The 25,358-nt window shown below is 46.1% G+C and overlaps 1 protein-coding gene across 1 annotated transcript in view; it reads right to left on the bottom strand.

Moving 5' to 3' along the window:
* The window catches only part of PPM1H (protein phosphatase, Mg2+/Mn2+ dependent 1H), a 233,462-nt gene that overhangs the window by 135,869 nt on the left and 72,235 nt on the right, over nucleotides 1–25,358 (bottom strand). Inside the window, exon 2 of the mRNA XM_080935861.1 lies at nucleotides 5,204–5,366. Coding sequence (XP_080791987.1) covers nucleotides 5,204–5,366 — 163 coding nt within the window. The remainder of the gene's footprint in view (nucleotides 1–5,203; nucleotides 5,367–25,358) is intronic.

Below are 25,358 nucleotides of genomic sequence, written 5' to 3' on the forward strand. Positions count from 1 at the left end.
GTTCTCTAAATGAGGCTAGCCTCAAACTCAGAGAGTGCTGCGTGCCTCTGCCAGGATTAGAGGCACATGCCACCACACCCAGTCAGACGCCTCATCTTAACTGCCTCTTTCAATAATGTGAATGCCTCATGGGTGTTTTGCGCCTCCTGGTGAACACCCAGCATCTTCTTCTTGGTGTACAGTGTGCGCTCAGCAGCTGATGTCATGGTTTGCAAGCTTTTAGGGAACAGCTTGAACAACAACAAAACAGAGGACATTAAAAAAAAAAAACATGGAAAGGAATCAAACATGTATCCTCTAAAGAAAATGTACAACGAGCCAATCAGCACACAGAAATACAGTACCATGAGGCTGGAGAGATGGCTTTCCTGCTCTATCAGGAGCCTGGAGTTCAGACTCCAGCATCCACATCACACAAATCCCTGTAACTCTAGCTCCAAGGGATCAGATGCAGCCCTCACAGCCTCAGTGGGTACCATCACACACACACACACACACGCACACACCCCTCCACATACACACCAATAAAAGTTTGTTTAAGATGTAATATCATTATTTTTCAAAACTACAGTAACCCCCAGCACATATCCAATAGGATGACTGTTATCAAGGAAAAGAAAGAAAATAACAGGTGTTAATGAAAGGTGAGACACCGAAGCCCATGCGTTCTTGCCGGGGATGTAAAGGCGGCAGGCACCGGAAAATACAACTATCAGCAAAAGATGAGACTGAAGCAGAGGATCCAGGATGCTATCGACTTCTCGGTAGACAGCCAAACAGTGTGAGAATAGAACACCGAGAAGTGTGTGTACACAACCCCACACCTAAAGTGTGTGTACACAGCCCCACGCCTACAGTGTGTGCACACAGCCCCATGCCTAAAGTGTGTGCACACAGCCCCACGCCTACAGTGTGTGTACACAGCCCCATGCCTAAAGTGTGTGCACACAGCCCCACACCTAAAGTGTGTGTACACAGCCCCACGCCTACAGTGTGTGTATACAACCCCATGCCTAAAGTGTGTGCACACAACCCCACACCTAAAGTGTGTGTACACAGCCTCATGCCTAAAGTGTGTGTACACAGCCCCACGCCTAAAGTGTGTGTACACAGCCCCATGCCTAAAGTGTGTGTACACAGCCCCACGCCTAAAGTGTGTGTACACAGCCCCATGCCTAAAGTGTGTGTACACAACCCCAAGCCTAAAGTGTGTGTACACAGCCCCACGCCTAAAGTGTGTGTACACAGCCCCACACCTAAAGTGTGTGCACACAGCCCCACACCTAAAGTGTGTGTACACAGCCCCACACCTAAAGTGTGTGTACACAGCCCCACACCTAAAGTGTGTGCACACGGCCCCAAGCCTAAAGTGTGTGTACACAACCCCACGCCTAAAGTGTGTGTACACAGCCCCATGCCTACAGTGTGTGTACACAGCCCCATGCCTAAAGTGTGTGTACACAACCCCACGTCTACAGTGTGTGTATACAACCCCATGCCTAAAGTGTGTGTATACAGCCCCATGCCTAAAGTGTGTGTACACAACCCCAAGCCTAAAGTGTGTGCACACAGCCCCAAGCCTAAAGTGTGTGTACACAACCCCATACCTAAAGTGTGTGCACACGGCCACAAGCCTAAAGTGTGTGTACACAACCCCAAGCCTAAAGTGTGTGTACACAGCCCCACACCTAAAGTGTGTGTACACAGCCCCATGCCTAAAGTGTGTGTACACAGCCCCACGCCTAAAGTGTGTGTACACAGCCCCATGCCTAAAGTTGTGTACACAGCCCCACACCCAAAGTGTGTGCACACAGCCCCATGCCTAAAGTGTGTGTACACAACCCCATACCTAAAGTGTGTGCACACGGCCCCAAGCCTAAAGTGTGTGCACACAACCCCATACCTAAAGTGTGTGTACACAGCCCCAAGCCTAAAGTGTGTGTACACAACCCCATACCTAAAGTATGTGCACACGACCCCAAGCCTAAAGTGTGTGCACACAGCCCCATGCCTAAAGTGTGTGTACACAGCCCCACACCTAAAGTGTGTGCACACAACCCCACGCCTAAAGTGTGTGTACACAGCCCCATGCCTAAAGTGTGCGTACACAGCCCCATGCCTACTGCAGGTGAGGGACAAAAAAACTGAGGAAGATTCTTTAGACAGAGAGTTATCCAACCTTCAATACTGACTCACACCACAACCTGGATAACCCCATGATCCTGAACCCTATCACGAGGCAGGTACAGATATTGTAGACATCTCCTTATTTTAGGTACCTAGAATGACCAAATTCATGCAAATAAAATGGTGGGATTGGCAAGGCCCCAAGTAGAGGCAGGATGGGAAATTAGTGTGCATGAAATCGTAGCCCTGGCTGTCCCGGAACTCTCTCTGCAGACCAGGCTGGGCCCTGCCTGCACCTCTGGTGTGCTGGGATTAAAGGTGTGGACCACCTCCCCTTTCCCCAGCAAAAATGTGTTTTGAGAAAATGAAAAACAGGCCCAGAGGTGGGTAATGGTGGTGGTCTCAAGTGAGTGAATATATTTAATGTCACTGATCTGTCCACCTAAAGTGGTTAAGATTTTACTACAACTCTACCACAATTAAAATCAAAGGGCCATATGGCCGTTTTAAACTCTAACATGGAGCCTATTAAAAAGGACATAAATATACAGAAACTAAGGCTGGAAATGAACGTCTCGTGTCCACTCCGTCTAGCTCATCCTTGCTCCCTCCAGGAGCAGAAGTCTCACAACTGTTTGGAATCATCGCTGGTCACTTTGGGCCTCCACCCATGAGCACGCTTCCTGTTCTCACTGTCCCTTTGGAAATATTACCTCAGGTTCCACTACTAGAAGGAGTCCAGTAGGGAGAGAAAAAAAAAAGCATCATCAAATGGCCCAGGGACAAATGTCCATGTGAGACTCAGAGACTCTCAGGTTCTAAGCTCCATTCTGCCATAACTCCATGCTCCAAACAACCCCAGTGAGCAGGAGAAAGAACTAACTTCCCATCCACAAGTGAACAAACAAAATCCACTAGGCCTTATGCACGGAAGAGCGGCTGCCCTAAAGGGGACTGGTCATTAACATGTGTATGAGTATGTACATACTCAGTGTCCACAGAGGCCAGAACAGTTAGGGACAGTTGGAGCCACCATGTGGCTTTTGAGGAGTAAGCCGGGCTATCTCTCCAGCCGTGTATTAAATTCTAATCAATGACTGGATCAGAAACTTCCCACTAGACCAGAAGTAGATTATATACTTCCAGCCAGTTTCCTTCTGCCATTTGGCAGTTACAAAACCCAAACCTAAGAGAATGAGTGTGTGTGTCAACAATACCGAGCTAGGAGGTCTTAGACAGCCTGAGCCACCATCCTGTAGAGCCGCCGAGCGCGCACACTTAACCGAAGCCCTAACTTCGGTTCTATGGGAAAGGCCCCATTCCCTGCTCCTTCGGCTGATGAAAGTGCTAAAATCCCCATAGGTCTTTCATCTTTCCCCTAATTCAACCAGAGGGGTTCCTGGCTTCTGACCACCGGTTAGGTGTATCTGCACCTCACTCCTTCAGCTGCTTGTTGGGCCTCTCAGAGGGCAGCCACGCCAGGCTCCCATCTGTAAGTACACCATAGCATCAGTAAGTGTTAGGCCATGGAGCCTCTCCCTTGAGCTGGGTCCCCATCTGGGCCTGTCACTGGATCTCCTGTTCCCCAGGCCCTTCTCCTTTTTTGTCCCTTCAGTTGCCCTAGATGGTAACAAGTCTGGGTCAGAGTTCCTGACCGGGGGATGGCAACCACATCCCTTGAAGCTGAGGAGGAGGGCAACCCCTTAAGAAGACCGGCAGTCTCACCTAACCCAAACCCCGAGATCTCTCAGACACTGAGCCACCAACCAGGCAGCACACAGCAGCTGATACGAGGCCCCGACACATCTACAGCAGAGGGCTGCCTGGTCTCCCTCAGTGAGAGAAGATGCACCTGACCCTGGAGAGACTGGAGGCCCCAGGGAGTGGAGAGGTCTAGTGGAGTGAGGGGTGGGGGCATCCTCTAGGAGTCGAGGAGGAGGAATGGGATGGGGAGGGGGTAGCAGCAGGACTGTAAAGGAAGATTAAATGATGATGATGATGATGATGATGATGATGATGATGATGATGATGATAATAATAATAATAATGATGATGATAATTCACCAAAACCCCTCACAGGTCCGTTGTACTTCCTGACTCTGTGAACATCTCAAAACATTTTATTCTCTGAGCCTAAATGAAACAAAACACTGTTTTCTGGGCTAAGTTGGAACTGCAAGATCTTCCAAATGTCTGTGTATTTTATATAAAAATATACTAAAGATTACCAGAATAGTCACATTTGGGTCACCTCACTTAATGTGCCCTGATTCTCCCACAGGACTGAACAATCTCCGGATCTGATCCCCCTCCGTCTAAGGGCATCCGTGGTTCTTTCTGAGGAGATATCTGCTTTGTTCTTCAGAGGGGATGTACCCTGGGGCTTGTCAATGGGAGGCCATTCAGTCTGCCGGGCCACCCCATAGGCTGCAAGGGCCTTCAGCCAACTAAAACAAACATTAACTTGGAAGAGCCCGAGGAGCAGGCTCCACCGGCCAAGGATAATGGACCGGGAAGGGTCGCAGCATGGCTGGGCTCTGAGCCAATGGCTAGAGCTTCTTCCACCCCTTACAAGAGGTTTTCAGGCCATTTCCTCCACCAAAAAAAATCGGCTTCTTTGAAACCACCAGAAGTTATATATATCAGCTCCTAAAACAAACCTATTTATAGTGGGCAGTTGTGTTTACTTTGTCCAAAAAAACAAAAACAGAAAACAAAACAAAACCAAGAAACAAACACCAGGTCACTCAACACCTGTCACCTGAGGTGTGGTACGTTAGATATCTGAATCTGCAGACTAGCTTGTTCCGTACCCTTCATTCGTATCCGGACAAAGAAAGCCCCAGTGAGCGGTCCTGGAACTCACTCACTCCATAGACCAGGCTAGCCCTGAACTGACTACATAGACCAGGCTAGCCCTGAACTCACAGAGATCCTCCCACATCTGCCTTTGCCTCCACCTCCCAAGTGCTGTGATTAAAGACCTGCTCCACTACCAGCCAGAAGCCCCAGCATCTGAAAGGGGGGGTGGTGCTAGCATATTTTGAACACCAAAGAGGGCAGGAATAGTGCTTACAGAGTTCTCCTTTAACTGCAGGCCTTCCCCGTTGGGCAGGGATGACCTTCGCTTGGAATTTCTGTTCGGGGTGGAAGCAATGGTCCCCACTTTCTTCTTCACTGTGAGCACTTCGCAGCTGGCCTGGTCCTCGTTATGTGTGCTCTTCCCCGCGTTAATAACCCTGGAGAAGAAGCCAGAAAAAGCCAGTCAGACGGTGGTTTCTCGGAAGCCGAGTGCTCGGTCTCTATCTCAAGGGTCAGCCAAGGAGACGGCACGGCTGGCAACCCCTACCTGCAGCGGAGGACCCTGCTCTCACTTCCTGGTCTGGAAGCAGAATGCATTAGCACCGACACACTTGCTGAGGGAGTTATTCTGAGCTCCGCTCACCTCTGCGGGTGTCTGCCAGACGTGGCAACCCAGTGGCCCCTTCTAGTCAAAGCACATGAAGGAACCACTCTTTCAGGTTTAGCTGGAGCCCGAACTGTTGGGTAATTACAACACAGACAGACAGGTTTCCCAGGTGAGAAAGAGCAAAGTCACCGTTTATCTTATCACATGGCGAAGTCCTAGGGAACCATGTTTTACTACCGGCCTCTCATTTACACGCAAGCCAGGGGCTGGATGGAAGGTGTGTGCTGCCAGACTATCTTTAGCTCTGTCTCTTGTCCTGGAGAAGAAAGGTCGCTGCCCTCTGTACTTTGACTTGGACAACAAAGACGTTCTATGCAGCAGGTGGGCAAGGCTTTGATCTCAATGTCAGAAGAATTGGAGTGTTTCAGGAAAACATGCTTCACCATTCATGTGCCTTCACCTAAGTCCATAGATCCCCTTGATTGGAGACACACACACACACACACACACACACACACACACACACACTTCCATACTTTACTTTTATTATTTTCCTTTTGAAAAATGCAATAATTAAAGACGTCATTCCCTGTACTTTCTTTTGAGCCACGCCCACCCTTGGACGTGAACTGCCGTCCTTTGCTTATCTGTATGTCTAGCACACAACACTAATCTTACTCTGCAGATACGTTTTTCTTAAAAACCTATAGTTTTGCCTCACAAGAAATTTGTTTCCATCCATCCACCCACCCACCCACCCACTTATCCATCCACCCACCCACCCATCCACTCACTCATCCATCCACCCATCCATCCATCCATCTACCCATCCATCCATCCATCCTTTCTTCCTTCCTTCCTTCCTTCCTTCCTTCCTCCCATCTATCCACCCATCCATCTACCCACCCACCCACCCATCCATCCATTTATCCTTCCTTCCCCATCTATCCATCCATCCATCCATCCACCCATCCTCCCTCCCTCCTTCCTTCCTTCCTTCCTTTCTCCCATCTATCCACCCACCCACCCATCCATCCATCCATCCATCCATCCATCCATCCATCCATCCATCCATCCATCCATATAAATAGAATTGGGTACCTTTGTCCTAACAAGATTTTTTATCTTTTCCCTAATTGATAAGTATCATTTGATTTGAAAAAAAAAAAAGACCATTTGGGAGGGTTAATGAGTTGGTTCAATGGTTAAAATGATCTACCGCCATGGCTGCCAGTCCAGGTGTGAAGAAGAAAACATTACCATTTGAGATGACTCTTCTGCATGCCCAAGAACAAAGTGCCTCATTGTTCTTACTGCTGCTGCTACAATGTTCATTTCCACTACTTTTATAAGCAAAAACCTGCTTCTAGTCATTTAAGATACTGTAGTGTGTATATATACAAAGGTATATAATTTTTAAAAATTTAACTCAAATTTTGCTTAGAACTGATGTGTTTATAAAAGATAAAGAGGGGGAGATATGCTCTATGGAGTTGTGGGGGAAGGGGGTGCCTCTGGTGGGCCATGTTGAGGCATCCCTTCCCCCTGAGGGACCAGCCACAAGACTGTATAGTATAGAACAGAGTTTATTCAAGGCATGGGGAGGGGAGTTAAGAGGGTAGTAGGGGCAGAGAGATGTGTGTTTGTGTGTGTGTTGGGGGGGGGGGAGAAGTAGAGAAGAGGCCAGCAATGAACAGGTGGAGAGAGAGGGGGAGGGGAATAGGGAGAGAAGGGACAAAGGGGGAAAAAGGTAAAAAAGTAAGAGAACAAGAGAGGGAGCAAGCAGCCCCTTTTATAGTGTCAGGTACACCTGGCTGTTGCCAGGTAACTGTGGGGTGGAGCTTAGACAGAATGTTAACAATAACCCTTTTAAAATCATTCTAGGGGATGATTCCTGGTGGCTTCTCTGAGGCAACTGGGTGTTGCAGTTTCTTATACCTGGTGTGGAGACGCTGGGGGAGAAGGGGCGTTACCCCTCTCCTCTAAGGAAGAGATTGTTTAGGATGCCTGTGGTGAGGTTGAAGGATGATTAGCAATGCCACAAGGGCAGCCAGGACTCCGCAACAGACTCTGAGTGTCACATACAAGGGCACAACTGGGATAAAGACGAGGTCTATTCTGATCCCTACCTCAAGTCCTTCCCCCTGCACCACGGGGACATCAGGCAGTCGGTAGCAAACTGGACAGTGGGGAAACACATAGTAGGCCTGTTTTAGTCTGGCACTGAGAAGAAGGATAACTTCTTCCCTGCTTCTCTGACCACAGAAGAGTCTGAGAAAGACCTCAGGGAATAGGAAGCACAGATCTGCTCAACTGAGAGACGTTCAGGTTTGGTCCTAGCTATCTTATGAGGTAGGACTGCATCTGAGGCTCAGGGCACACGGGTCACTAGGTGCAGGCTCCTGATGTCTGGACTCGGAGAACCAAACCCGGAGGGCAGGAGAGTGAGGTGGGAAAGAGCTTGTCTCCCCAGTCACTGGCAACGACCTATGAGCAGCGAGTTTGCAGCGTGTTATGTTATTTACTGAGACGTTATGCTATATCAGCATGATTTCTCAAACAAGCACCTTTCCCAGACAAGGACCTTCTCAGTAGAGGTCCAGCTGTCAGAACAAACAGCTCATGGTGACAAGTCCCTCACACCCCTGCCTGTGGAAGGTCTCAGCTACCATCTGGGAACTTGGTGGCACTCTACCACAAGCGCCCAACCTCCTGTAGTCACCTTTTGTTGCTTTGATTTAAAATAACAACAGCTAAGGCACTGCAGATCTTCAATAGCTCCCTGTAAGGCTGAGTCATCAGCCACTGCTGGCTTCCAGGAGTCTGTAAAACTACTATAATTACTGAAATCATGAAATCACCATCCCCGTAAAGTGCAGCCTCCTGTCTCCCTTAATGGGTGTGAAACTCTGAAGCTGACCTGGTTTTGCCACGAGGTCCCCCAAAACCTTGTGGCATGCATGAGGAATTGAGGACTCTGGATGGCTTGCACAGTTAAGAGCAATTCCTGGTGACCTTACTTTGCCATTTCCTGTTCAGTCGGCTCGTGAACAACCCAGTGAAATGTTAAAATGTCAGAAATGTCAGTCTGATGGAAAGACTATAATACTGTCCTGGTCAGACATTTCAGTATTACCTCTTTGATAAAGGACTGACCCCCTTCCCCCCATAAAAAACCCCATGACAACAATAAAACCCTTTTCTTTCTTTAAAAAATTGAAAAATGCTTTATTTTATATTTTATGTTTTGCCTACCTACAGGTATGTTAAATAGAGCAGGTGCATGAAGAGGCCAGAAGAGGGCACCAGATCCCACAGAACTAGAGTTTTAGATGGTTGTGACCTGTCCTGTGTGCCTGGAACTGAACATGGGACCTCTGGAAGAGCAATATGTGCAGGAAACTGCTGAGCCCTCGCTCCAGCCCCCTCATCTCTGGCTTTGTTGGGGACAGTGCAGGGCCACGGGGTTTCCCACCGAACTCCACCTCCAGCTCCGTGTCTTCTAGTTCCCAGGATCTCTCACCTTCAGTATCTCACACAGGTTAGTGGAAAGACTCGATTCTTTTCTGTTTATGTTGGTCCTAAACATTTCAATGCCTACCAATGTAAATACTGTATTTTCTTCTTCAAAGGCAAATGCAAACTTGTCAAACAGAGAGAGAGCCAGACTCCACTAAATCAGTGGTTCTCAGCCATTTTAATACTGTGACCCTTTGGTACAGGTCTCTGTGCTACAGTAACCTGCAACCATAAAATTAGTTTGGCTGCTACTTCAAAACTGTAATCTCACCACTGTCACGAATAGTAATATAAATATTGGATACACAAGATATCTGGCATGTGACCACCAAGGGGTCACGACCCACAGGTTGAGAACATTGCAAGGCTAAAAGTGAATGGAGAAAAATCTTGGTTTCACAAGCCGAGGGACATCTTGTGTCGGCTGCAAGAACATGACCATATGAGCAGCTAGTTGCCCTTGGCTTCTAACCCCAATAAAGCCAGCGCCTGAGGTCAGAAAGCATGTTGTCTGCCCAATGTGCCTATTTTGAACATTTGAAAATGTAGTGAATTATCATATTTTTGGTGACGTTTTCCAGTCTCCTACAGAGAAGGGAAACATTTTCTGTGAGGCCAACCTGGAGGCAATAAACTGTGGCTGTTATAAGCATGGTCTCTGTGATGGTTTGCTTCTGCTCGGCCCAGGGACTGGCACTATTAGAAGGTGTGGCCCTGCTGGAGTAGGTGTGTCACTGTGGAGGTGAGCTATAAGACCCTCATCCTAGCTACCTGGGAGACAGTCTTCCACTAGCAGCCTTCAGATGAAGATGTTAAAATCTCAGTTTCTCCGGCACCATGCCTGCCTGGATGTTGCCATGTTCCTACCTTGATGATAATGGACTGAACCTCTGAACCTGTATGTTGTCCTTTATAAGACTTGCATTGGTCATGGTGTCTGTTCACAGCAGTAAAACCCTAACTAAGACAGGCTCTCTCCTAAGAACAGCGCCCAGAGCAGGTACTTCTGAATGAATATAGGAGTCAGAGAGACACCACCTCTGCTGCTCACTTCCTGGTGAGGAAGATGGTTTTGTTGAGATCTGTCCGTGTGCCAGAGATTGGTCAGCACTTCACGCAAAGTGATCAACTCTTCGCACGCTCTGGTCAGCTCTGGGAGACAGCTACTGCTGCTCTATCCTTTCAGAGGCCGGTGAAGTTGGGGAGTGGAGGCACGCATATAAGTTACCGCTGCACACCTCAAGTCCCCAGCGGCGGTTCATGAATGAAATTCTGGGTTGCCAAGATGTGTGTGGAACAGGGGGACCTTATTCAACCAAATAACTGGTTAATTTTAAAGTTAAGAGTTCAAATTCAAAAAGGAAATAAAAAAATAAGAGAGAAAGAAGATGAAGGAGAATTACAGTCTGCTCAATACAGAAAGTTTACTTTTTGTTTTGTTTTTTTAAATATAGAAGAACAACTAATGCTGCAGAATTTGATTTTGCTTTTAAAGGAAGTATAAAGCCCTGGGAAGTTTAAAGTAGAAGTTCTACACCGCTTGGTAACACTTCTCAGCAGGTAGTAATTCCGCTGGTTAAGGAAGAGCTCTTTGTATAGGACACCAGGTGAAGGGAATACTGCTGATTCCTATATAATTGAAAGTTGCTGTCCAGGGGAAATGAATCATTTATGGGAGATCAAAAATAGCTGGCTATGATGAACATTCTCTTCCCTGGGTAACCTCCACCGTCCATGTTTCATGAGACTCTCTGAAGTGGGGACAGCCCACCCAGACAGGCTACAGCAGGAGGGTTTGATCCTTAATTTTGAGCTCCTAGGGAGATAATAAACTCCTGCCCTGGGTGCTGGAAAGCTTGCTCCTACCAGGAACCCGATTAATCCCTTGATAATAGTACTCAGCAAAACCAGGGGGATGGAAGTCAGTGGGATGGGACACCCATTAGGACTGATACTATCCTCTAACAGTTACCCAAGAGCAGGGGAGGGAACAGAAGCCAACTACATTACTACAGTCAATGGGGATCACATGTCACCAGAGGGAAAAGATGGCAGTATGCAAGGAAGCTTCTGGGATGGCAGGCTTCTGCAGTTTGGAAGGTTCAGAACCTGGGATGGCAGGCTTCTACAGTTTGGAAGGATCAGAATCACGTTGGAAGGGACAGCAGTGTGAAGGCAGAATACACTTGCCCTGGTAGGGTCTTCTCTCAACGAGCCACCTCATACCTTCCAGCCCCAGACAACGGCTGTGGCTAAGGATGAGGAAAACCATGGGTCTCACAGTCAACATCCATCCTATGGATGTGCTAGGATTAAAACAAAAACAAAAAACAAAAGGAAACAAAAACCAACCAACCAAAAACCAAACCAAACCAACAACAGCAACACAAAACTTGGCCACAAAGTGGAGTTTTTAAAAAGAGTAGTTGGAGGCCTATATTTAAAATTTGAAATATTTGCATTAAAATGTTCATATTTCCCTTGAAAAATGAATGTATTTGCCTACACACATTCACAACAGCCAACCCTGAGAAGAGGTTGTGCCCAAAAGATTAGACAAGCTTATCAGACCTTCCTGTGTTGACCTTTGTCAGGTAAATGGGCAGCCTGACCCAATGGGCATTTGAAAATGCAATCCTGACATCATAGCCCTGACCTATGTGAAGACTGGAAAAGGCTTAGACATGATCACAGTGATTGAGATACTTGCAAATATTTACTTTGGGGCTAGGGTGATAACTCAATTGACAAAGTATTTGCCTTATATATACAAGAGCAGGATTTTTATCCCTAAAGCCCACAATCGAACAGCCGGGCAAATCCACAGTGGTCTCCTTTAATCCCAGGAGACGAAGGCGGATCTCTGGGAGTTCAAGGCCAGTCAAGCTAGCCTGGCGGGCAAACTGAAGGCCAGTGAGAGGCCTTGTCTGGACAAGTAATGTGGTGGTGTCTGAGAACTGACACTCAAGGCTGTCCTTTGTCCTCTACACATGTGTGGACACAAGTCTGGGCGTAGTGGTGCGTGGGCCTGCAACCCAAGCACTTGGGAAGCCAAACAGGATTGTAAACTGTAAACCAGCCTAGAAATGTAGGTAGAGCCTGTCAAAGAAGAGGAACAAACCTAGCTGGGGTAAGTCAGGAGATCTACCCAGAGCCATCACAACCCAAAGAAGCAGCCATGCATTTCTCACTGCTGGATGTAGACAAGACAGGAGATGACACACCCTGGGTCTATTGAGGACTCTCTTCCTGGTTCATAAGTGACGATATTCTTGCTACAACCTTACATGGCAGAAGGGACAGAGAAAAAGAGAACAGCTCTTTAACCCCATTTTATCCGACTGTTAATCCCGAATTCACGGAAGCCTCACCTCTAATAGCGTCGCACTGGGGTTAGGTTTCAACATGACTGACACGCACGTACACATCCCATCTACTAAACGTTTCTAGAAAGCACTACAGTTTTTCTCAGACTGGTACCAGACCCGAGGTATCTGTCCTAAAAGTTCCAAAACCACAGAGGATAGTCATTGAGAAAAGAGCTTTGGAAACAGGCACGGATGATGAGGTTCATGGGTTCAGTCTTACTGATAAAGAGGGAGCCGATATTCAGGGAGACGTTCCAGGGGTCCCCAGGCAGAGAAGCAGCCTGAGAACACAGAATGAGATGAAGCTTCTGATAGGTGGCCTGCGTCTGAGCTAACCATAGGAGGAACCATATGTTTGGGGAGGACTATCTCAGAACATACACTTCTGCAGGAACTTTACCCTACAGAGTCTCATGGAAGGGAATGAACTTCCTAAACAAAGGCCTGGTGTGCTGACAGTGACTCTGGGAAGGCAATGCTAGAAGCCTGTGGTAGACAAGGGAGGACAAGACAGAGGCAAAGCTTGGGGCAAGGGGCTTGGAGGTCATACTCAAGCACTGGCTCTGGATGGTGAAAAAGAGGTGTTCAGAGGAGGCACGTGAACGGAGGAGCCCTGGTAGTTCTGGTAGACATGGGTCTAAGCGGCAAAGGGACACGGAGAATGACTCTCAGGTTTTGACACAGCAAATAGACAGACAGGTATTCTTGTTTGCTTTTGGTTGCTGTGATAAAAAACAAACCGAACAAAACAGACCAAAACCAACTTGGGGATGATTTCAGTTTATGCTTCTAGATCGAAGCTCATCACTGAGTAAAGCCAGGGCAGGAACTCAAACAGGAGCAGAGGGCAGGAACTCAAACAGGAGCAGAGGGCAGGAACTCAAACAGGAGCAGAGGCAGGAACTCAAACAGGAGCAGAGGCAGGAACTCAAACAGGAGCAGAGGCAGGAACCATGAGGGACATGGGCTAGTGGCTTGCTCTCAGACGTGCAGTTGGCTACTTTTTTAAAATATAGTCCAGGCCCAACTGCAATCAAGAAAAATGTGTGCCCCCAGACATGCCACCAGACCAATCTGATAGAAGTAGGTCTTCAGTTGGGGGTTCCACTTCCCAGGTGTGTCTGCCTGACAGCCAAGGCCAGCCATGACAATAGGGTGCTCCGGTCAGGAAGGGAAAGAGGAAGGTGGACTGAAGCTTGTGGGTGCAAAGTTCTGCAAGATGAAAACATGAAAGTAGCTTTAGCTCAAGTGACCAAATGTTCTACGGAAGTGACAGACCAGAGTTAGCCAAGTCTAACTTAACCAGAGCTTGGCCAGACAGAGATAGGTTTCTGTGTGGGTTACAAGCTAAGAATGGATTTTTTTTTTTAAATAGTAAAGAGGAATTAAAAAAAAAAAAAAAACAAGACATGTTCAAAGCACATGAAATTCCAATTTGAGGTGTACAGAAAATGTTTTGTTGGGACACACCCACACTGTTCACTGACCCAGTCTGTGGGAGGCTTTTGATGAAGACAGGTGACTTGCTGAAATACTCTGCCTCCCAACAGACCAAGTTATTTACTGCAGACAACATGTGAACTGAACTGAACTGTTGGGTCTCAGTCTCTGTCTCCTCTGAAGTTGTCTTTTATAGAACAGAAACAGCTGAACACCAACAAGATCACAGACCGCACCAAAATGCAGGCAAGCAGAAGGTGGGTACCGTAGGTTAGGGGGGAGCTTTGATTCTCTGGTAACAGGAGAGGGGAACTTTAGTTTCTATTATGTTCATCAGTGTAACCAAATGACTAGGACCTAAAAGAACCCCCCCCCCCCCACGGAAGCTCAGAAGACATACTGTTGTGTGGAGACCTCACAGAGACTTAGATCAGTATTTTCTTCTTCACCTTGCTTGTTTAAAAATAAACTTTAAAATGATGAAATAATCATTACCCAGTTGCCTTAGGTGTTTCCTTTCAATTATCATCATGACAAGTTTTTAGTATCATCAATATCTAACTTCTATATTTGAAGGTAGAAGTGTCATGCCTCATTCAATGTTAGAACAACTTTAGGGGTGGAGGGAATATAGGACCTATCCAAAAGGATCTGAGTTTCCAAGTTAAAACACAAATTAAGTGCAATGTTACTCACAGATAGCTGTTAGTTTCCACTGGAAATAAAAACAAAAAAAAAAGGCAATGTAGCATATTTTTATACAGGTCTCCTTTTTCGAGAGAAATGATGAAAAAAAAGTTTGAACCTTGAAACTAATAAAATATAAAACCAAAAGATAGAGACACTGTAGTCTCAGTAGATGAGCCATACACACTATTCTAGTTTGCTTTGCTGTTACTGTGATAAAACAGACCAAAAGCAACTTATAGTTAGGGAGAGCTTATTTCTGGCTACCTTACTTTAATTTACATTAGGGAAGCCAATGGAAAAGTTCAAAGAAGAATCTAGAGGCAGGAACTGAAGCAGACACCACTGAAGGACACAGCTTACTGACTTCTACTACCTTTCTTCCACAGCCCAGGCCTATCTGCCTAGGGGCAGCACCGCCCACAGTAGACTGGGTCCTCTTTTTTTTTTTTTGTAGATGAGTTCATATTTTATTTCTTCAGTGACATTTTCACAGTTGAATATAAAAGCTAAAGGCCTGCTTGTACACCAAAGCCAGGTCCTTTGGGTGGTTCAAAGAAGTAAGGCCTCCGGGTGGCTCACAACAGAAGCGACCACTCCTTGGCCCAGGATTTAGAACTTTCCCAGCTCTGAGTTCATCAATAATTTCTTCAGTATCTTTGGGTGTCAGGTCCTCATAGTAGTTGTCTCCACTGCGCGGTGAGGCCGGATGCCCTGGCCCGCAGAGCCAAGCGGACTGGGTCCTCTGGTGTCAATTAGCAATGAAGAAAATGCCTCATACACATGTTCACAGGCCAGACCTGATGGGGGCAATTCTTCAGCAGAGACTGTTTGCCCAGGCGCGTCCCGGTTTGATGAGAACCAGCACATCCCTCTCTACCCCTCCAGTTCCCACTATCTGGGATTAAACTCAGGATTAGCCTCGTGTTAGGTATCTGCTCTAACAGTGAGCTACACATCCCAAGTTGAGAAATATGTAATCCTTTTTGAAAACAAAGAGATGAAAAAAAAAGATTTTGAAGATCATTATGCTAAGTATGAGGTTTTACTTTGGCATTTTGTCACTGGTGGTGTTGGTCATTCTGAAGTTTATGTTGATGTTACAGTAGTCACTACAGTGTTTTGCTTCCTTATTTTTGTTTTTTTTCTCTTTTTAAAATAACATACCAGGCTTTGAATGTTGGGTATGAAGCATGGCAGAACAAATGTGAGACCACGGAACCTTATACAATCCCTGCTATTACAGCAGGTTCAAGTAGTCCTTAAAACTGTTTTTATCTGCCCCTTACCCGCTTGTCCCTTCCTCCCACCCTCCACAGCCTAGGGAATGGCACCACCCACAGTGGGCAGGGTCCTGCTAGATCAATCAGCAATGAAGAAAACACTGTTTTCATGCTACATGTATGTATCCTATGTTCTTCCTCCCTTCCCCCAGCACCTCCTTCTCCCACACTGTTGTCCTTTCTGGTTTCACAGTCCACTTGCACACGTTTGCATTCCTGAGCATCACAGTGAGGGTCTGTTTCTGAGCTAGCATGTAGCCTGTGTCGGTTCATTTAATATACTGCCCAGATCCATCCATTTCCTTGCAAATCCCATCATTTCCCTTCAGAGCAGAGCAGATTCTACCAATGCACATATCCGACATTTTCATTATTCATTTATCTATGGACAGACGCCAGGGCTGGTTCCATTTTCTCGTTCTGTGAGAAATGCCATAGTAAACGTGGGTATGTGAGAACAGTTTTGTGGTACGATATAAGCTCGGCAGGGATGTCGTTAGATTATGTGTTTGCTCTAGTTTTAATTTTCTGAGGAACCTCTACACTGATTTCCACCATGGCTGTATAATTTACAGCAGTAGGTAAGGAATCCCCTTTCCCTATATCCATATCATACTTTTTTTATTGGCCTATTATTCAAAAACCCCACATGCAACCTTGGATTAACCGTGTCTGTTGTTAGTCTTGCTGTTGGATAAATAATCTAGCTATCTGGGATTCTGTTCTCTTCCTCAAAAATGTTGCACAGAAGTAGGCATTGACATGTGGCATTATTTGGTGGCAAGAACGGTTAAAAGGTATCTTGTTTGGAGTTCTCCCATCCAAGAACTAATCAGGCCCCAACCCTGCTTAGCTGCCAGGCTCAGATAAGATCGAATGTGTTCAAGGTGTTTGGCTGAGATTTCTTAATCCTTGTTTAAGAAAATAACCTGGACGAGCCAGAGATGGCTCAGTTGGTAAAGTGCTTGTTGGATAAACATTAGGAGCCTAGACAGCTCCCAGGCATTTCTAACTCCAGGACTAGGGAGATGGAGATGGAGTGGGGTGAGTGTGGGAGGGGTTGGTGTGAGGGTTGGGAATCTCTGGGGATCACAGGCTCACAAGTCTTGCCTAACCACCCACGCCTACGCCTGAGAGAGCACAAAAAAAAAAAAAAAAAAAAAAAAAAAAAAAAAAAGTAGAGGGAATGGATACAGACTCCCTGGGTTTGAGATCTGGGTCTCACATTCATGGCTGGGTGACCTTCAGTGAGTTCCTTTACCTCAGGTCTCATGTCACAGTCTCCATCACCAAGATGGAGGAGATACAACAGTGTGTGGGCTGGAGAGATGGCTCAGCGGTTAAGAGCGTTGGATGCTCTTCCAGAGGTCCTGAGTTCAAGTTCCCAGAGACCACATGGTGGCTCACAACCATCTGTAATGGGATGTGATGCCCTCTTCTGGTGTGTCTGAAGAGAGCAACAGTGTACTCATACACATTAAATAAATAAATCTTTAATAAAAAGAGAAAGGAAACAGCAGTGTTTTCCTTAGAAGGAAGTAGCCAACTGCTAGAAAAGGACTAAAACCCCTCCCATGGACTGGGTCAGTTGAGGCTTACAGCCTTACACTTATGGCCTTACATTTACGGCCTTACACAGGAGAAGCACCTCGACCACCCAATGCACCAGTAGCGCACGCAGGGGTTAGACTCTGATGGGCCATCCTGGCATTTCCTCAGAGCAGCCGAGACGTTTTATTTTTAATTGATCTATTGTGCTCACACGAACGATGCTCTTGAGAAGGACTGTGCAGGAAGCTGTAGAAGGGCTTGTGATACCTCACTCCATCTGCAATGCTCCAAGCACTTTATCAAAGCCACCAATACGACTGCAAAATGTACAGAGAAAGCGGCGACTAAGTTCCCTCCACAGGTCTGAAGCCTTTGCTTTTTGTCGTTTAAAAGCACATGCCTTGGGAAATAAACCTTCACGTCTGCATTTTAACTCACTTGTCGGAGAATCCTAAACAAAACATTCGTCAGCCCTTTGCGAAGGGTCTTTATTTGATTGAGAATTTCACCTCTGTCCCCAGACCGAGGATAAAGCTCAGTTAACAATCCACTTATCCTCAACGGACAAAGGGAAGAACGGGACACTTTAAACCTTGAGGACCCTGGAGAGCCATTCTACCTCCCACTGGAGGTAAGCTGATCTCTCCAGTCTCCCGAAGAGGGCAAGTGCACTTAGTAAGACAAACTGCTAGCAGACTCTTAAACCGGATGCTCAGTAGGATCTAATAGCACACTTCAGTTAGCAAAATGAGCTTAGCCAAAATCTATGGAGAGATGGCTCAGTGGTTAAGAGCACTGGCTGCCCATTCAGAGGTCCTGAGTTCAATCCCCAGCAACCCCATGGTGCCTCTCACCATCTTTGATGGCATCTGATGTCCTTTTCTGCTAAGCAGGCATACATCCAAACAACATTCAGATACATACATAAACAACTCTTTTTTAAAAAAATAATCTATGAATGTGCAGAACAAATGAATTCAGCTTTGTCCTGACACACGGCAAGAATGGGTGAGCCCAAGGCGAGCTTACTTGTTTGCAAAATTGACAATGTTCGAAGTCTAGTCTCTCATCGGTTCTCTGAAAAGGCAAGATGTCATCAAGTTGATGGTCATGACGGGGCTGGCTTCCGTCAAGTGAGTCGAAAGCTACAAGGAATCCCTAGTAAGATTAGAATAGCGGTAGGCATAGCTTGCCCAGGAGAAAGGAAATAGAACAGGGAACAATGTGAGAAGGAATGGGTTAACATTAGGCTACCATCCTTGTTAGGGTCCAAGTCAAGGTGACATCTCACCATGCCAGCTCAGAAAGAGTGAGCACAACTGACCCAGCTGCTATGGCTTTATTATTTGGAGATTTTCACATTCCTTTAGGTTTCAGTGTGATCTCTTAGCATGGGCCCACATCATTTTTATTTGTCTGTTGCGGTCTGGGGTACCCAGCCAGTATGAAGATTATAGCCTCTCATAAATTCTAGTCAGCCCTTGAGTTCAAGGAAAACAAGTCTGCCACCCCCAAATGGTATTTTATTACCAGGACCTCTCCAGAAAACATGCCCAGAAGCAAGGCAGGCAGAATCAGCTCCAAACACCTCAAGCAGAGATTCGGCTAAGAGGGGTCAGAGCTTGGGGCATCTCATGTGGGGCCTGCCTTACAGCCACATTTGTGCTAATCAGCAGTCCCGACTTTAAAATTAAAACATAAAGCCACTGCCTTGGGAGGGGAATTTCAAGGGCCAAGGGAGAGAGTGTCAAAGAAAGGCATTTTCTGACACCATCAAATTAAAGCACCCAGGCAAAACAATGAACTCCCTTTACTGGAATTCACGAGATGGAAATGTGCAGTGGGTGCCTTATCACCCCTCAGAGATTCTGGGCACCTGTGCACTGAGCAAGAATCCCTTTCTCCAACTGTCTGTCTGTCTGTCTGTCTGTCTCCCCTGTATCATCCTCACCACCCTCCACACTTAATCTAAAACCTAAAGCAATTTTCCAGATAATACGGTTTCCTATCATTTTACCGAGGAAATTCTCTCCGGCCTAGTAAGCTATATTTAGCACATGTCAGAGCTCAAGAAATCAGAACTTTGTTGAGTCAAACTTCTCTTCAACTAGACCTTTATGTGGGGTGTAAAAACTGAGCTCCCGTTTTCTGAAGCATTGGATTTGGCTTGCTTCCCTTCTTCCTAAACAAACTTTCCCCAGGAGATTGTCTCTACTCCCCAGGCTTAGTTTGGGCTCCAAACACTGAGCACTGCCAAGTAGTGAAGCCAGATTCACATCTATGGTGTGGATCTCAGGGGTGTCTTGACTGCCGGTCCCAATGCCTTCAGCACATCTGCAACATTACAACATCCAAACTGTTCGAGCCTGTGCTGTTCTCTCTCTCTCTCTCTCTCTCTCTCTCTCGTCTACCTCACACTTCAGACTCCGCTCCCTTCTGGTGTTCTTTGCACAGAGGACTGGGGCATTTCTGCATTTCTAGCTCCCCCACTTGTGCCCACACCTATGTTCTCTGCCTCATTACTGGGCTCACATCATCTAGTTCCCCACCTTTCTGAGCCCCTCGTCATCCCCTCTAGGCCCTGCTCTGATGCCCACACCCCCGACCCGGTGTTCCACGCTACCTTTCTCAGGCATGAACATTCTCATGTCTCTCAGGCTCAGCGTCCATTCAATGGACTCCTGACAATTTTAGATCATGATGAAAATGCCTTCATGGACCATACAGTCTTCCTAACTGGGGCTGTTTCCCCTTGCCTGCTTTGATCACACTGGCCTGGCCAAAGGCTGCCTGCATGCCGGCGGTTTAAGGAAGCACCGAGCCGCATTCTGTATCACGTGAGCTTTGCTCTGTGCAGTAATCCGCATCCTGTGGCTGCTCTCAAGTCCCCAAAGGCCTGAGAAACAAAAGCTTGGTTCCATTGGTGGTATTGTTGGGAGGTGGAACCTGGGGGAGATCCTAGATCTTTGGAAGTAAGTTCTCAAAGGTAGGACCACAGCTCTGGTCTATTCTTAGCTCTCCATCTTGTGAGGTGACAGTTTGTTCTGTCACATGTTCCTCTGCTATAGTCCCAAAAAAATAAAAGAAATAGTTCATTGATCATGGGCAGAAACTTCCAAAACCATGAGAATATAATCAACCAAAATCTATGTCTTCTCTTCCCACTTCTTAGGGTTTTTGTTTGTTTGTTTGTTTGTTTTGGAAGGGTTTCTCTATGTAGCCCTGGCTGTCCCGGGACTCCAGGACATGTAGACCAGGATAGCTTCAAATCCCCAGAGATCTGCCTACTTCTGCTTCCAAAGTGTTGGGACTACAGGTGTATGACACTATGCCTGCCCCTTTCACTTCACAGGTTAATTACTACACATCTTTGGTGGCTGCCAATCACACATTAAAGGGTCCAGCTACACTCAGTTCTCAGCATATGTTTGTTTGCACTACCAACATCAACTCACTACAGAAGCAGGGTAGACTCTTCCTCGACTATGAGTGCTCAGACACCAGCTAGCATGATGTTTGATACACAGTATCAGACATTCAGACACCTGTGGACTTCAGGGGAGAAATAGCAACTTCAAATCCAATGTTTAAAGATTCTTCTTTCACTGTAGCAAAGAATTGTCCTGATAATGAAAATCTGGTATTGTTTTAAAGACTGGATACTATCCATAAAGAAACACATAGTCACAAGATTTTCAGGAGAATGGATGGGTTTAGAATGTATATTAAGAAAAAGCACACAATCTCAGAAAGAAAAAAAAAAAAAAACTAACCGGAGCATGTTCTTCCTCACTCACAGAGTCTAATGACTTATGCATATATGTAAACAAATGTACATGTGGGCCTCATGTGGCGTGTAAAGAACATGGAATGATGAGGGTGGATGAGTGCAGGTAATGGACACGAGGTATCAGGGCGTAAAGCTAATCTTTTCTTCCAGGTTTAAGTCCACCGGGGATTTCTTTGGGGTTTGGCGGCAGATGAATGCAGAGTGAAAGAGTCAACGTGAAGCTGCTCCACAGACTTTGTCCCAGGTGGCTATTCTAACTGTATGTAGAAGTTCACCGAAATGTATAGACTTCGACCTGGTGAATTATTACACTGTGTGGTCTTTTGTTTGTTTGCTTATGAGCTTTATTTTAAAAAAATGAAGATTATAAATGAACGAGAGAGAGAGAGAGAGAGAGAGAGAGAGAGAGAGAGAGAGAGAGAATTAAAATCCTTCAAAAATTCTAAACATCCATACATATAATCTGTGCTATCTGGTGAAAGAATGTGGCATTCATCTTCACTGTTAGTCATCTGGGGGATACACCTCTGGGTGTGTCTTTGTATGTATTTCTGGAGACGTTTGACTGGTTGTGAATGTGGGGGAACTGCTCCATGGAATGGGGGTCCAGAGCGAGTAAAAGAGCAAAGGACAGTCAGTGTATGGTTCTTTTTTCTCTGCTTCCAGATCAGCACCACGGACCACAGCTCACTGCTTGGCTTTCCTCCCCATAATGGGTGGTGCCACTTGAACCTCTGATCTCACATAAGTCAGGTGTTTGGTCACAGCAACAAGGAGAGAAGCTAGTACAAAAAATGACAACCAAGCGCAGCAAAATTTTAAGAAAAGAATGCCCAGCAGGAAAGACATACAGGAGCTGCTGTTCTGAAACATGAATAATTTTATTATCAGTTGAGCTAATCATGGGTTATTTTGAAGGTTAAATAATAATATTTAAGTTATTTAAATAGTAACTAAATAATCATTTATTATACTGGGTACTATAATAAATAAGATTTAATAAGATTAAATAACCTACAAATAAATGTTAACTTCGTGTAAGCAAACATCACTGAGGCTCGCCACCAAGAGACATAAGATGGTGAACTACTAAACATCTGCCACCTATAGAAAACACGTGAACATCCCTGACCTTGAGAAACAGAAGAATTTACATCAGTCTCAGAAGCCACTTCCACAGACTCAGAGAGAGGTAACTGTTTACCTTCAGTGCCACATTTCAATCTAGAGATTAAAATAGACTCATTGTTTCAGAGTCCTGGCTGCCATAACAAAGGGCCCCTTAATTGCTGAGACAGCATTAATGGCAGAACCAGAAGCTTCAGAGAGGAAGTCAGGAGGAGAAATTGTTTTACATAGAAATGCACGAGAAAGGGTCGTTTTAAAATCTTTCTTATGTTTCCAACTTGCATGGAGTTCTGACCACTGGTTTTACATCATGTTTTACACTGACAAAAATTCGAATTAGCCACCGAATAACAAAACCAGTAACGTTCTCTTACCTTACATTTGAAACCCTTCTAACTTCCTAATGTTTTCCCCAAAAGGGTATTAAAGACATTCACGAATATGATTCCTGATTTATCTGAGCGACAGTTTGGAAAAACCAAGCATAAAACAGTGGCTGACTTGGAAACAGCATTAACCTGTCACCCTGTAAAGTATGCTAAATGCTCACAAGGAGAACCTATGGCACTGGGAGAAACTGCATCACTAATTCCAACCACTGTTGTTTAGAATGGCTTTCAAATTTGACTGTGCCTTCCCGGCCCCTGGAGGACTCCTTAAAACACAGTTTCTGGGCTCAGCTCAACTCTGACATTAAGGCCAGGTCTGGAAAAAGCTTCAAGTGCTGGTGATGCCCATGTCACTGATGATAAACCGCACTCCCTTAGAGGAAACATGGCCCTTCCGCCTTGTGGGTGCAGGGTCTGTCCCACTTACAGTATCAGCTGCCCCAGTACACAGTGAAGCCCTTGGTGAGTGGCATCTACCTTAGCTTCCACTTGTGAAGCTGTTCTTGTCTCCCCTAGATCCCCGAGAGATCTGGGAGGCAATAGGTTTGTCTCCATCCCAGATCCCTTTCTAATATGTTTCTCATAAGCAGTCCATTAGGATCTGTGCTTTGTTTATTCTTCAGCCCAGTTGCACAGTTGGGGCTTGCATGATTTGTTTCCTACTTATAAATTATTTGTGCTCTATAGCAACTTTTCTCTATGCCTCAGGTCATGCTGCTGTAACAAAGTAACATTAGCTTAAAAACAGAAAAGCATATTTCTCACGGTTCTGGGGTGCTATAAAGGGCTAACATGGTCATGATCCAAGGAGATGCTCTTCTTAAATGTACAGTCAGTTTCTAGCATGGTCGTGTGTAGTGGTCATTATTTGAGGAAAAGAACCAACCCTTGCTATCCCCGGCATTGTAGACTCACAGGGCATTCGTGGGGTGTTTTCATCTCAATCAGCAAAATGTTTCCACTCAACTCTCTAAGTTCCCAATTTCCATCCCAGTCAGCCACCTGCTATTCTCTGGGCCCTGAAGCATCTCTCCACCCCCACCACTAGCCTCATCTGTCTCTCGGACCTCCACTGAGGACCCTGCTCCCATTCCCAGCAACCCGGTAATATCAAAACTCTAGAGGCTTGTCATTTATCCATCAGATTTATATCAGTAAATTCTCACTCCACAAACTGTTCACACAATAAACCCAGAGCCAGTTGATATTGGTATGAACTGCCCACCTAGATAAGACAAATTGTCCTGTAATAATCCATCCCTTATAAGGTATTCGTAGCTACCTGTGGCTATTTAAAAGCATACGGAGATGGGTCATCTTCTTCCTCCTCCATCTTGGCTTCTTCTTCCTGCTTTCCTATCTCCTCTGCCTTTCCAAAACTCTGTCACTGCCTGTCTTTTTCACTGCCCAATCACGGGCTTTGTTTTATCTTGTGCCCGCCCTCACCTGCATATAGACATCGACAGTCGTGATTGGAGGATCCCTCTTCCTGGGTGTATAATCAGTTTCTGGTATGGTCGAGATCTTTCTGTTTACTTACTTGTTTGGCCCTAAGATTATAATTACATCTTCCCCCTTTCTTCTTTCCATTCCTCCCATATACCTCTTGCTTCTTGCCTTGAAAGCCACTGTCTTACTATTATTGCATGCATAGGTGCATTTGTATATACGCATACATTTCTAACTGTAATTTATTAAATCCATATGATGTAACTTGTGTGCATGTTTTCAGGGCTGACCTTTTGGCACTGGATGACCATTGCTGTCATCCCTGGAGAGGCGACCTCTCCTACTCCCAGCTCTACTCGGTTGCCCACAGTTCTTTGTGTAGGGTTGATGGTTGCAGTCTTAAGGGGATCCCCTCCTGGTTGTAAACAGTTGGATCCTAGCATAGTCAGGTTCCTGCAAGGCCCTTCCAACTGGTTGCACACAGTCGACTTCTAGTGATGTCAACTACCCATGGGGACTGTCCTCTTAGCGGACCTCTTACTGCGCATCTCCATGTTTAGAAAGGGTACCTGAAACATTCTCAGAGGTTTCTTGTATGGAACCACTAATCCTGTCAAGGGGGGGGGGGCTTCCTTTACCTAATCATGCACCGAAGGTTTCTCCCCTCCTGCATTGCTGAAGATCAAACACACACACACACACACACACACACACACACACACACACACACACACACACACACCAGGCACTCCCTTTATACTGAGCTACATTCCCACCTAACCCCACATCTTCCTCTTCCTTCAGTTTTTCTTTAAGGCGGAGTTTATGTTGTAGCCTGGCTGGCCATCTCACTTTCTGCCTCTGTCTCTGCCCCTCTGTCTCTTTGTCCCCCTCGCCCACCCCTCTGACCTCCTGCCCTACTTCCCTCTGCCCCTCTGCCCCTGCCTCTGCCTCTCTACTCTCTCCCTTCTGTCCCCCACATGGCTTAAGTACTGGAATCATAGCTGATTGCTGCTATGGCTTCAGTCCCACCTGGCAGCAGCCACTGGGGTCAGGGTTTTAGCACTTAAATCTCGGTTAATAAACACTCACCCCCTAGCAGTTACTGGGCAGAACTAGAACTCTTTTAAGCAACACAGAGTCCTTGCTTAATCTCCTTCTTTTAATTATTTTTCAGAGCAAGTAGTCAGTATAACAGTTGCTTCTAATGGTTGGAGC

The sequence above is a fragment of the Micromys minutus genome (genome assembly GCF_963924665.1).
Source record: "Micromys minutus genome assembly, chromosome: 22".
In the NCBI taxonomy this organism is placed as follows: domain Eukaryota; kingdom Metazoa; phylum Chordata; class Mammalia; order Rodentia; family Muridae; genus Micromys; species Micromys minutus.